General features: G+C 41.9%; 1 protein-coding gene across 2 annotated transcripts in view; it reads right to left on the reverse strand.

Moving 5' to 3' along the window:
• The window catches only part of sbf2 (SET binding factor 2), a 104,990-nt gene that overhangs the window by 13,639 nt on the left and 78,493 nt on the right, over positions 1-12,858 (reverse strand). The window contains exons 22-33 of one of the 2 annotated variants that reach the window (XM_005724338.1): positions 11,780-11,975; positions 10,830-10,957; positions 9,505-9,680; positions 9,235-9,368; positions 8,937-9,138; positions 8,491-8,687; positions 8,163-8,303; positions 6,581-6,664; positions 5,497-5,571; positions 2,992-3,170; positions 1,268-1,444; positions 727-828 (exon numbers count right to left, since the gene is read on the reverse strand). In XM_005724338.1, coding sequence (XP_005724395.1) covers positions 727-828; positions 1,268-1,444; positions 2,992-3,170; positions 5,497-5,571; positions 6,581-6,664; positions 8,163-8,303; positions 8,491-8,687; positions 8,937-9,138; positions 9,235-9,368; positions 9,505-9,680; positions 10,830-10,957; positions 11,780-11,975 — 1,791 coding nt within the window. The remainder of the gene's footprint in view (positions 1-726; positions 829-1,267; positions 1,445-2,991; positions 3,171-5,496; positions 5,572-6,580; positions 6,665-8,162; positions 8,304-8,490; positions 8,688-8,936; positions 9,139-9,234; positions 9,369-9,504; positions 9,681-10,829; positions 10,958-11,779; positions 11,976-12,858) is intronic. The other variant, XM_005724339.1, reaches the window with a different exon arrangement.

Here is a 12,858-nt window from a genome sequence, read left to right on the forward strand (position 1 = left end):
ACATTTAGCCGCTTTTTAAAAAGGATACTCCAAAGCTCTGAAGCACTTTGTTCATCGGAGTCAAAGAGACAACATTGCCGTAATATTGCAAAACACACTGATTAATAGCTCAGCTGTGTAAAGTGCTTTGAGTAGAGCACTCAGGTGGAGTAGAAAAACGCTAAATTAGAATGAGTCCATTCAGAATATGAATTGAGATTATAAGTAGTACTTTTGAATGATCTCTAGTTTGCCGTGATTGCAGAAGGATTGATGGCATTCAAAATACCCGCCCTGTGTTTAGCGGTTGAATGACTGTGCGGCTGCATCTGGATCCTTTTTACACCTATGACTTTGCATTTCTGCGTTTCTTTTCATCCTCGCTGAACACTTTGTCTCCACTTTAGTGCAGATGAGGGCTGATAATGAGAGTTTTTACCCCAGACGCCCTTCCTGATGGGGATCTTTCACTGGTTGGGCAAATATGTAAACCACTACACTTGAAAACAAATGTTAAAAGTTACTCATAATAAAGTAAACTGTCACCTATTTTCTGTTAGTAATTAAACTTTAATAACAACTTTTTAAACTCCAGTTTGTATCTAGAAAATCTATATGTGTGGAAAAATACCTAAAGGACAAATCTTGCACCGTTTTAAACCTCCCTCTGGATATTTTGCCCTTCTTCACATCTGTCCCGTTTTCTTTATGTATTTTTTATGAATGGCGTTGGTGCATTTTTCTCACTTGTGTGGTAATGTCCCAGCCGTCCTCCAGGCTGAGCAGAACAGATGAGCCACTGTCCATAAGCTCCACCAGAAACAGCGCCAGCTGCAGGATCTTCTGAAGCTGCGGGAGGCCAACATATGTGCATGTGAACAAATATGCTAAACACAGACCCAACATTTATCCTCTCTGTGCATATACTGCCATGTTTGGTCTGCCAGTAGACTGCCTTCTTGTTTCTCACAGATAGCATTTGTCAACCGTGTGGAATATGTTCAATTTAAGGCCGCTGGGGGTCAATCAGATAAACAACAAGATAAGGGGTCTCCTCTCACTGCATCGCTGTAAATCTGTTTCTCTTGGGAAAATGGCTTCAGAGAGGATTCACATAATTTATCCATTATGTGAATCTGATACACAGGATGAAGAGAAAGAGTGGACCGATGGGTCATTCTCACACGCTTTTAAGAGTCAGACTCCCGCGTTAGATCAGATGGTTTCTAGACCTGAATGCTGTCTGTTTGCAGATCATAAAAATGGCATGCTTTGTGTGTTTCATTACCTGCTGGATCCATTCGGAGTCTTCCAAGGCTTTGAGGAAGGAGTCCTCCGAGTCAGACGAGGTGGCGCTTGGAGCACAGGCCCTCAGCAGTTTTTTAAAAGCAGCTTTCACCTGCCGTGTGTCTGCAAAGTCCACTGGCACCAGCTCACAGTTCAGAGAGGAGTCCACTCGGAGGCCCTGCAGACAGAGGAATGTAAATTTCAACTAAGAGAAAAATACAACAGTGTGCGCAAAGTACAAAAAACAGATACAGCACGCCACTAAAAACGCTGCCTTTATATCAAAGTTAAAGGAAATAAAACGGCTCATTTCAGACCGTGGATGAACTGAGGTGCTGAGCGCAGCCCAGTGTGTAATAGATAAGAATTATAAAACTGTGAATCGTGCAAACTGCAGAAGCCCAAGATGTTTTTAGTCGACACGGCTCCTCGGCATGTTTCAACGGTGTGTGAAATATGTTTCTTGATGCGTGAATGAAAAATAGAGAAACCACTGTCCTGCACTGTGGTGGACTTCGCCTCGCATTTATAGACTTTAGCCTCTTGCATGCTGTAACTGTTAAAAGGAGGGGAGCAGTGCTGACGTCAGTGGCTTCTCCTGCAGATCAGAAGTCATTCTACTTGTGTCTTATGGATGAAAGAACAGCTAGCCAAGCAGAGATTGCAGACAAGGACACGGGTAGCTGCACACTCCACGGGCGAGAAGTCATTCCTGTTACAGACGCTCACCGTCTGATGACAAAATTTACGTCATTTGGACCCAAAAACAACACCAGCAGACTATCAGACGCCAAAACTATAACACACCTCTCAGAGGCTTTGTATTACAAGTTGTACTGGCACAGGTGAGTCTTTGTAATTGTAGGCTTTTGGTAAACTGATTGAGTCATCCCAGCAAAGGTACTATTTCACTGAATCAGCACACTTGGATTAAAAAAAGTGAAAACTGTATAAATGTATAAGATTAAGTGTTTCTGTGAGTTTAAACACAAACCGTTTCATCAGATGTGCTAGTTTTTGACTTTCTTCTTATAATTCCACATGAATTAAACCAACAATTATCCTTTGATACATCAAACTATTCCTGTGCAAGACAACCTGGCCTGAAAACTCCAGACAAACGGCAATGTTTTACAAATCCATTTTACAGCAAGTAGCATGAGCTAGAAAACCCGTGTCTTGATGCACGCTCAATAATCCAGGTAAGGAAAGTTAATCTGTTCATGTGAACGAAGCGTTTTCAGTGAGAGAAACTGTTCATCCACTCATCCAGGTGACTTCGGTGTGACTGCAGATCCCCCTTAGTCTTATAAACAGCAAAGCCTCATTGTCAAAATCTCTGATCAACGGCCACGAATACTATTGACAGAGACTTGTGGCATCACAGGTGAAAGATGGTTCAGTGTTGGTCTACGTCACTGAACCATCCATTAACTCCACCTCTACAGACTTTACAACATTTATGTTGCCTCAGAAATGTTTAATTTAACTATATTTTGACTGCTGGGTCTCTGTTAAAAGTGGTGTTCTACTGGACTTCATTATACCCCTTTACACATCTACTACACCACCACCAATAAAACATAATTTAACACATATGACAGTGTAAGAAACATTATAGGTTTCATAAAAGAGGCCACTGAGTGCAAATATAAAACGATATACTACAACAACTCATAGCAAACATGTCCTCTCAGTCTCCGGCTGCTTTGTTTGCATTCTCACCCTTAGATGTGACTTTTCCCCGAAGATGTAAAGGGCTGCTTGATGTTTGAGGAGTTGAGCCTGCAGACTGTGGCTCCCTGCAGGGGGTGCCAGATCCTTCCCTGCTAGTCTGGCACCCACGTCGGCTGCCAGCGGATGCTGACCGAGTCTGCTGCTGGAGCGCAGGCTGGCCCACATGCCTGCAAACACACACACACACGCGAACAGAAGTCACACACACACACATGCATGAGCCGGCTAGTTCGAATGCCAGAGATGTACACATGCTGTCAAACAAACTAAGACCGAATGATGAACAGCGCATGACATGCGAGCTACGTTTACATGCACAGCAGTACAACGGCTATTATGTAAACACCTTCATTCCTTCAGTCCATGAACAAAGCGACTGCTCTGAGAGTCGGATGTGCTGGGATATTAGAAGCAGAAGTTGCTGGAATTTTTAGCAAGTCAACAAGTCTAGATGGTGTTTCTCTGAAAACAGCATGCAACGCCTTCCAAGCAGCATGAACCACTGCAAGAAGGACGTGATTTTTCACAATAATCAGTTTCAGGCCTTTTTCAGTTGCACTTGCGGAGTTATCAAACCACAACTGTCAGCTGCTGTAGCCGGGTCAATTATACAAGAGCATAAATTGGTGAAGTTTCAGCACGTTTAAACCGACGGGCTTCGTAATTAAAGTTTACAATGAAAACCGAACACAAGCTGTCCGTTTTCTTTTCCTTCAGACAAGATCAACAATGTAACTGTTCCCACCTGACTGACATACCTGCTGACCGTTGGTTAGACCTTTTATGATTGAGAGATAACAGGAAATCAAACCACGTCATCACCACTGCTGGGGGGTGGTCACTTCTGAAATGTAATAGTTTCCAGATAGTCTGCTTGGCAACTTTTTGAATCAAATTAGTGAAAAATAAAAGTTAATTTCTATTTGAATACCCATCTTAAAAATGTCTCCTCATTAAGCTGCAGTTAAATAAGCTTTGCCCAAAGTTAGAACAGTAATTCTAAATGATTCTTTTTCCAGGCTGAAGATGAAACGTAATAAAAAGTACTGCTCTTGTCCTTGACGCGGCTAGCTCGTTTTGACTCTGGTCGCCCAGAACTACGAGCACAGATTTGACCAGCAGACAGAAGGTGATGGAAATCTTAAATCTTAGTAAATACTACTAAACATGAATGAATGAATACAGCCCAGGTGTTCAGATGTAAACCCTGTAAACAGATTGTGCATTTTCATACGCAAGCAAGGGCCATTACAGTCTGAGCTCCACTGACAAAATGATTTTACTTTAATTAGATTTAGTTTATTTTATATGTTCGAAAATAACAAAATGAGCACAGAATAGGAAGCCCCAAAATATTGGCCACTGCTGCCGTTGGCGGTGGATTTCCAGGTGTTTGTAAGCAGGGATTGTCAAAATCACTTTAGATTGCGGGCCACATACTTCGATCTAAAGTGGGTCAGACCTGTGAAATTCTCCTTCCTTTCAGTGTAAAGATGTTTAACTACACATTTAATCCCTGAGGTATCTTAATGTGAGATAAAAGAACTGCAAGTTCAACACTACGTCTAAGAGTTATGAAGAAATGCTGCTGTAGAAAACGAGCGCTTATTTATTTACTAAGAAGTAATTGTGCGAAATTACAGAAAAACTTCTGGTAGGTCCCAGAAAGCCCTCTTAATTATTAAACAGAAACTTTTTGTTAATTCACAGAAAATGCCCTCTTTTTAAAAAAATGTGGGCCTATTGTGACAAAAACGAAATGATATTTCTGTATCAGATAGCGACAGGGTCTTTTCTGTCATTTAATTTTAACGTAATTTTTCAAAACCATTGAATGGGCTGGATTGGATTTTTAATCCGGACCTTATGTTTGACACCCCTGCTGTATGATGTTGTGCTCAAATTTGGAGAGAAAAGCATAAAAACCATCATTTACTCCATATTTATTCTATATAAGCGCACTTTATTCCAATTAAAACTACACATAACTAGTTGCTCACACACCACTTGTCTAAACATGCAAAATATCTAAGAATTGTCATCTCAGATCTTTACTCGTCAACTAAATCCTACTCCTTTGAGTCAGGCTTACAGAATATTCAAGCTGTCTTTATTACACTGCAGGATCGGAGGGGCCTCATTTTGTGTGATTCACGATTTGTTGTGCCATAACAAACAACTCACCCCCCCCAGCCTTAACTTGCCGCTGACTGACCACAGTTAGTCCTGCTGAGCCAACACATTAACAATGGAAAAGACCACATTAGAGCCACCACTTCGGTTTGTGAAAAACCACAGCTCCCAGAGGAGCGCCCACAAAGTCAGTGAAGATTAGCACTGCGTCCCAGAAGGTCTTTGTGAGGCGTTTGCAGCACAGTGCACTGTGACCCTCGGCGCGGTTAGTGAGCATTTGCGTAGGTTAGGAGTGTTAAAGAAGACGAGAGGTGCTGTTATGAGTGCTGGCAGAGGAGAGAAGGAACAATATCACTATACCTTGATTGGGGATTTTCTCCTTACTGGCAGGCTTTTGGTTTGAGTGAGTGAACAGTTTATCTCTGTACTCAAGCACTGGGTGGATGTTTTGTCGAGGAGACAGGGCGAGGGGGTATGGAAAACACAAATCACGTCAACATCAAATGAACCAACACGACCACCTACCCTACCAAAGATTTCAGATTACAGACTAAAACATGCAAATGAGGATCGGCTATTATTTATTCCGAATGATCGAGTGAATGATGGTTGCATGCATGAATAAGATTGTTTGTGGTTTGGTTATAAATGATGGCGTGAAGACAAAAGGCTCGTATTTAAGCTTGTTTTTTGGGGCTTTTGCAGATAACACATGCAAATAAAACAGTAATTAAATTCACATTAAGTTCAAGGCACAGTTTTGCATGGCAAATCCTCTGGATCTTCAGAGAAGACGTTACATAGCGTTACATAGCGATGGGTTAAGTAAAACCCTGTGTCATCCTTTTAGGGCATTTAAAAAAAAGAAAGAAAAAAAAAAAGATGACTCACAGTTTCAGCGACGCCTTAAAATATTTGACCTTCATCTGACTAACACGTCGGACACTTTGTTTTCGAGAAATCACATTCCAGTTCGAGCACTCATCGCGATGTGTCAGCTTTGACGGTACATTAAGCTTTTATTTGACAAGTTACAATAATGCTAACGTGGCAAGAAATACGGGTCACAGTTAATGTAGCCCCAAGTTTCTCTTATGAGATATAAATCCTTAAATTTCACATAATTATATTTCTTGAAGTTGAAATTGGATGCACGTTTATAGCTATAAGGTACAGATGGCCCCAAAGATAACCAGCAAATAGCTGCTTGATGCTTTCAGTCTGGGGAGTAATGCTTCAGAGGTTACCCAACACTCATAATGTACGCTGTAATCACAACTCCTTAAAGTATGGTGTGTCTGAAGAGATGCAGAAAGCACAAATCCCTGTTTGCTCACTTTCTTTCAAATAACTATGTAATTGTAACAGTTCTGGTGTTTCATATTTCACCAGGCAGCAAGGACGCACATGAAGTGCCAAGCAGGAAACAGAGAAAACCACTCACCTCCTCGAGTAAAGCTGTTTGAGAATGGGATGTCTAAATGGACAGGAGCCATCTTTGGCATCCTGGATATCCTCCTTTCACTGCCTGGAAAACATTCACACAGCACACAGGTGTCCATTACAAACACACGGAGTAAACAGTGAGACACGAGTGAGACACGAGTGAGATCTAAGAAACTAAATCAAATTTGATTTTAGGATCACTCATTGTAGCAACTTTTGATCAGACTTAAATCCCAGTTTTCCCATTAAGAACCATCAATGTGACCCGGGTTATTTAAACACATGAAAATTCAGTTAAATCGTAAGCATGCACAGGATTTGTGCTTGTGTGTGTGTGTGTGTGTGCGTGTGTGTGTATAGAGTTTATTCAGGATACAGGCAGAAGGAGGTGAAGTCAGAGGAGATGGATTGGGTGGTCAGTGACCTCAGGCTGTCCTTTGATTCTTACACAACCTTTCATTGTACAAAATTTCCTTCTTAATTTCAATAAATATCACACTCTGTAACGCTCCCATACAGTCACTCTCCCCTATTGCACTCATACACACACAAAGATAAGGTGGTAAAAAAATAACTGCTGACCAGAGCAAACACAGAGCCGCAGAAAACTAAAATAACTTTGTGGAGTGCAAGTCTGCAGTTTTTCTGAAGACGTGAACTCTGCATGGCCTCTTGTCCCTTTTGAAACGAACTTGTTCCCCCCGCCCCAAGAAAAAAAAAATTGTAGTACAATTATGGTCAGTGTAACGGAGCAATAAACGCTGTAAAGCGGCATACTGTAAAGTTGTCTGACATAAGGTAGCAACCAATTTTTGCAAGTTGGATTTACTGGAGATTTACACGACTTGATGGTGGAGGTCAGCCACAACCCGAGTAAAAGGTTGTGCTCTTTCTCATGCCCTACAGTTTGACCAACAGCCTTTAACGTTCACTGATAACACTGATGGCAGCCGTCCATTTATTGTACATGTCCTCATTTCAGGCACTCGGCACAGACCATGGGTGTGCCTTTGTGGGAAAATGGAATGAGAGAGACGTCGTCGGTGTTTGACTTACGCCGAAGATTTAAGGCTCAGAAATCAAAAGAACAGAAGCATTTTGTCTCCACTAAGTCAGAGACTGAAACAGGAAAAGGAGTCAGATTCTCACATCACTGAGAATACTGAGAGAAGTTTGAAAAAGCCTCGCTGTTGCCAATCTTAAAATTGTGAAACCACAGGGATGTTCGGCCTAAAAGTTGGAACCAGTGAGTCCGTGGTGATGAAAGGAGCTACCTCAAAAAAATGTAAAGATAGTTCTCAGATAGAGTTCACAGATTATAGCTACCACTAATTTCTTCCCATGGAAATGGTCAATATACTATTCTTTGGTTCTAAAATTGATGAAAATGTGGGCTGAAAAATACATTAAGAATAAAACATGCAAACCACGGCATAACTGGGACTGGGTCTACAATCAGCACAGTGGACAGAAAGTAGGAGATGCATTTTAACAAATACCAACACGAATCATTATGAACCTTTATGGTGTTTGTGAGACATAAAATATACAGTGAACATTACAATCTTCTTGAAGTGTACCTGGCGAGAGGCCTATCAGGGAGCGGTTGGTCAGGGTGTTGTTTCCATTCATTTTAAAGTAGATCGGGATGGAGTCCAGAATAGCCTGCAGGTACTTCTCCTGTTCAAGACTACTGGATGAATCTGAGGATGAGGCAGGGGCTAAAAAGAGAAAAAAAGTGAATGACTTCTATAATAAAAGCTGTTTGAATAACAGACTTTGTGATAAGTTTTATAAGGAAGATTTATATGAACATTAAAAAAAAATTTTTTTCCACTAGTTGCTTCATCAGAAAACCTGTAATCATTTACAAACAGAACATCTGTGCCTGTCAGCACGTAAGCACACCTGTTGAGGACGGGTTCTGCGACTTGAACAGCCCCACTACACTCTTGCCATGAAAGCCTCCTGAGCGGAGCAGAACGGCTTTGGTGCGCGGGTGTTTCCAGCACACAACAGGCAGACGGTTGTGTCTGAAGCAACGGGCTACTTTGTGTAAACCGCTGTCCTGTACAGCCTGAGGAACAACCAGCAGTCCCGGGTAGCTGTCACAGAGAGAGAAAGTGTTAACATCTGTCTAACATCGGTGAGCTGCTGCAAAGCCACACAAATATGACCGCAATTAAAAAGCCTCCTGCAGAAGTTTGTGTTTTTGCACACAGATAAGAACAATAATTCAGTCAAACATCCCCTCCGCAGGCCTTTTGAGATTCTCAGGCTTGCCTACTTATGAAATCGGTGACATCAGCACATGTAGGGTAAATAAGACAACCTCTAGGCGAGAGGCGGTGTACCTGCGGCACAGCGAGTAGAGTCTGTTCACGGCCGTGATCCTGAACTGCTCGCCGGACTTGGAGCGGGACGAGTTGGCGGTGATGGTGCCCATTCCCAGACGCTGGTAGTCACGGAAGCACGACTGCTCCACAAGCTGCTCCATGGTGGACTTCTCCGAAGCTCTCAAAGTGCTGCTGGGTGGCGGCTCACCATCGTCCGATACTACAACACAAACAGCATTTTCTTCAGTTTGTTTTCCGCCCCTTTCCCATTCTTCCACGTCCAAAAGTCACCACATTAAAATATGTCGCTTCTCACTTGAAATATCGTCATCTTCATGCCAGGTCATTCTGCTGCCTCTGTCATTCTTCTTCAGCGAGGGCTGGCTACCTCGGCCCATGGTGATCTTTCCAGCCCTCTTTGCTCCCTTGACAATCGTCTTTGACAGTGTTCTGCGAGGAGTACAGAGCAGAAATGATTTACTGTGGCATCAAAACCCACTCATAACAATATCTCAGATAACCATGTGTGAGACTGTATGATTCATGCACGGAAACAACGCTCGGTGAGCTGGCACGCACTACAAACCTGAACCCAGTGTTTCTCTCTTTTTGCTTTGGAAGGATTAGCTGAGGCGCTGTTTGTCCTGCAGCAAATGCAAAGGAGCTGAAGATGGACTGTGGGTAGCGGATTCTCTGCAGGTGCTTCCTGAAGATCTCCACCATCTCTGAGCTCACCTCCTCATCAAAAGCCACTTTAATCAGCTGCAAAAGACAGTTGGTTAAACCGACTGCTTAATCACACAAGCAACGATTCAAATACAGCATTTCAAGTGCAAACTGCAACGGTGAAAAATGAAACAAAAACTGACATCTGTTTTTTTTTTCCTTTTAAACCTGATGCGACCGGCGAGGGATAGGTCTGCTGAGAAACGGAGGGATGCTGCTTTATCATTCATGTTTACTCCAACAAGGACCTCAATTTACAAGAAGAACTTCAGGTTGTATTAAAAAAAGAGGTAAAATGAGCAACTGAGACCATAAACTCACGAGGAAAGAGTGACAATGACACTAATCTGACCTAAGTTCAGTCAGTGCACTTAACCTCTAGACCATGTTTGTGCTGTTTGTGCCTTTTAAAATACATAATCTTACACATAATACGGACTGCTGTGTGTTTACTTGAACTAAGAATCCACCCCAGAAGTTGTGCTTTAGTTTTGGTGAATAATTGTATATTATTTAGCACTAATTAACTGTAATTGCACTTTGATAACCAAGCTACGGAGAATTATTTAACTTCTCATACATATCTGGTGACTTCTGGCTCCAACACAGAACAAAATGCCAAAAGACCAAAAATGCATGCCACCACAAACCAATCAATGGATGATGTCACAGTGTTTTTTATACGGTGGGGCATCGTGACGCACTTCGCCAAGTTGATTTAAGAGATTTGCTCATCTGTACCAATCTGCCCACATATGGTTTCTGCACAGACACGTACACGCACAGAACAGCACAATAAAAACTGTAGAGATGGCCACACAACTCAAGTGACCCGCACTCACTTCCATCATCCCTGGCAGTAAAAAGACAGGAATGAGCCATAAAATTTTTACAACGGTACATCCAAAGAGTAAAAACACATGCTTGGCTGAAAATTATAATGATGTGCCACACCGAATGTTACAGTGTAATTAGTTGTCCAATCTTTTAGTTTGTGATGTGCTTCTTTTTTTTTTTTAGAATCTTTTGCAGCTCACCGAGTAACGAACGAGATCCAGTTCATAAAATAATGTGAAATAATATTTGAGTACCACATATTAAGCTTCAGGCTTCATCCTCTCCCAACCAAGCAATTGAACATCGTGTATTCATGCTAATTTGAGAGAAGCGTGCTTCAGTGTCTACCTGAAACGTTGCAGAGCGGAGCTGCAGGCCTTCCTGCATGTTCTGCTGCAGCTGGTTCTGGATGCTGATCTTCTTCTCTTTGGTCAAAGTGGACACTGGGAAAGCTCTGATCACTGCCTGCTCCCCCACTGCATACAAACACACCAGCATCTTGTTATTATACATACAACCCCAATACTGCATGCCCATGATGTTCAGTCCCTCAGGTGCATTAATGCCGATGGCAGCTAACATATCTGGACAGGTGCCATCCGTGCTGAAAGGTATATACAGGTTTTAGAGCAACATATGCTCCGATCCAGATTACATATTTTTCAGGGAACACTAAACTGCTTCTATTACAAAAACATGGCTTCACGGTAAAAGACGTGTGTGCTGAACTGGCTTGCCTGCAGTCCAGACCTTTCACCAAGTGAAAACATTTGGTGCATCATCAAATGAAAGAAGACAAAGAAGACCCAGGACTGCTGAGCAGCTAGAAGGTTATATCAGACAACAATGGGACAACATTCCTCTTCCAAAAGTTCAGGAGCTGCTCTCCTCAGTTCCCAGACATTTATGGATTCAATTAGATTCAGTTCAGTTTTATTTATATACCGATGAATCACCACAACAGTTGCCTCAATGCTCTGTGGTTAAAAGAAGAGTGGATGCTACACAGTGATTTCTTGAGACATGTTGCTGCCATCAAATTCAGATTCAGTCTTTTTAAACATTTGATGTTTTTTATGTTCTGTTGTGATTAAAATACGAGATTAAGAAATTTGTAAATCACTGCATTCTGCTTACATTTTAAACAGCGTCTCAACTCATCAGGATTTGGGTTAGTATCCGATGCCCCTTACTGACAAAACAGACTTTTGCTTTTTTAGTTTAACACTGAAAATTAGCCAATAAAAACAAAACATATGAGTATTTTTCCATTTTATTGAGACTGTTTTTGTACTCACCCAGTGGATCATGTGGGATGCCTTTAAAGATGACGCGGTACGTGGTGAGAAACAGAGCTCCCTCTGCTGGCAAGATGTGCGGGCCCCCAAGGAGGCCCCCTGTGGCCTCCTCCCTGCCATTGGGGTCCAGAAGCACCCGCAGCCCCTCCGCAACCAACTCTTCTCCAGGAAGCAGCGCTGGACGCAGAATCTTAGGCTGAAAGGTAAAAGCATAATAACCCATCACGTCTACAAACACATGCGAGATCCAATTTAGACATTTTTCATTGACAACAAGGTGCTCAAAATTAAGCGCATGTGCGTCACTGAAATCAATTTGTCTTCATAATGCCAAATCACAGCACCGCATGAATTTCTTGGACAAACTTAAGCTACGCACAAACGTCATCATTGAATAAAAAAGAAAAAACACCCCACACATCTTGCAAGCACACTAGTCATCAAACGGCGTTCAGAAATTAAACATCCAACAAAAACAAATTCCTACTCTCTGCGGAGGCCAATTTACCATTTCTACTCTCCTGAAAAACTCATGATCTACTTTTTAAGTGAAAATGTTTCTGTTTTATGCAGCTCACTGAACCGAGTAAGGACTGGTTTTCACTTTATGTCCTCAACATCTGGAAACTGACTGATGTTCTATAGGTGAAAAAAAGTGCATCACAACAGACCTTTGTAATCATCTAATTCAAAAAGCAGCTGATACACAGTACATTCTGTTCCCTCTTTTAATCATTTTGCAATAAAAAAACAACAACAATAAAAAGGTGCAGTAATGTTACGTTGGAACACATACTTGTATAAGCGGCGTCTTTTAACAGTAAATACCTTATATTTTTGTGCAAATGCTGATTCAGCTGCAATGGCTGAAATTAGTTTCGGTTTAAACTCGCTTTCCCAGAGACGCGTGCGACTGACTCATGTCTTTGTTTCGCAATTTGCTTGATAATTAACTGGCTGCCGAGTATCTACTAAAGCAGTATCTACTATACAGTGGGGCAAAAAAGTATTTAGTCAGCCACCGATTGTGCAAGTTCCCCCACTTAAAATGATGACAGAGGTCAGTAATTTGCACCAGA

Source organism: Pundamilia nyererei, unplaced genomic scaffold (genome assembly GCF_000239375.1).
Source record: "Pundamilia nyererei isolate P.nyererei 1_Seehausen unplaced genomic scaffold, PunNye1.0 scaffold00011, whole genome shotgun sequence".
Lineage (NCBI taxonomy): Eukaryota > Metazoa > Chordata > Actinopteri > Cichliformes > Cichlidae > Pundamilia > Pundamilia nyererei.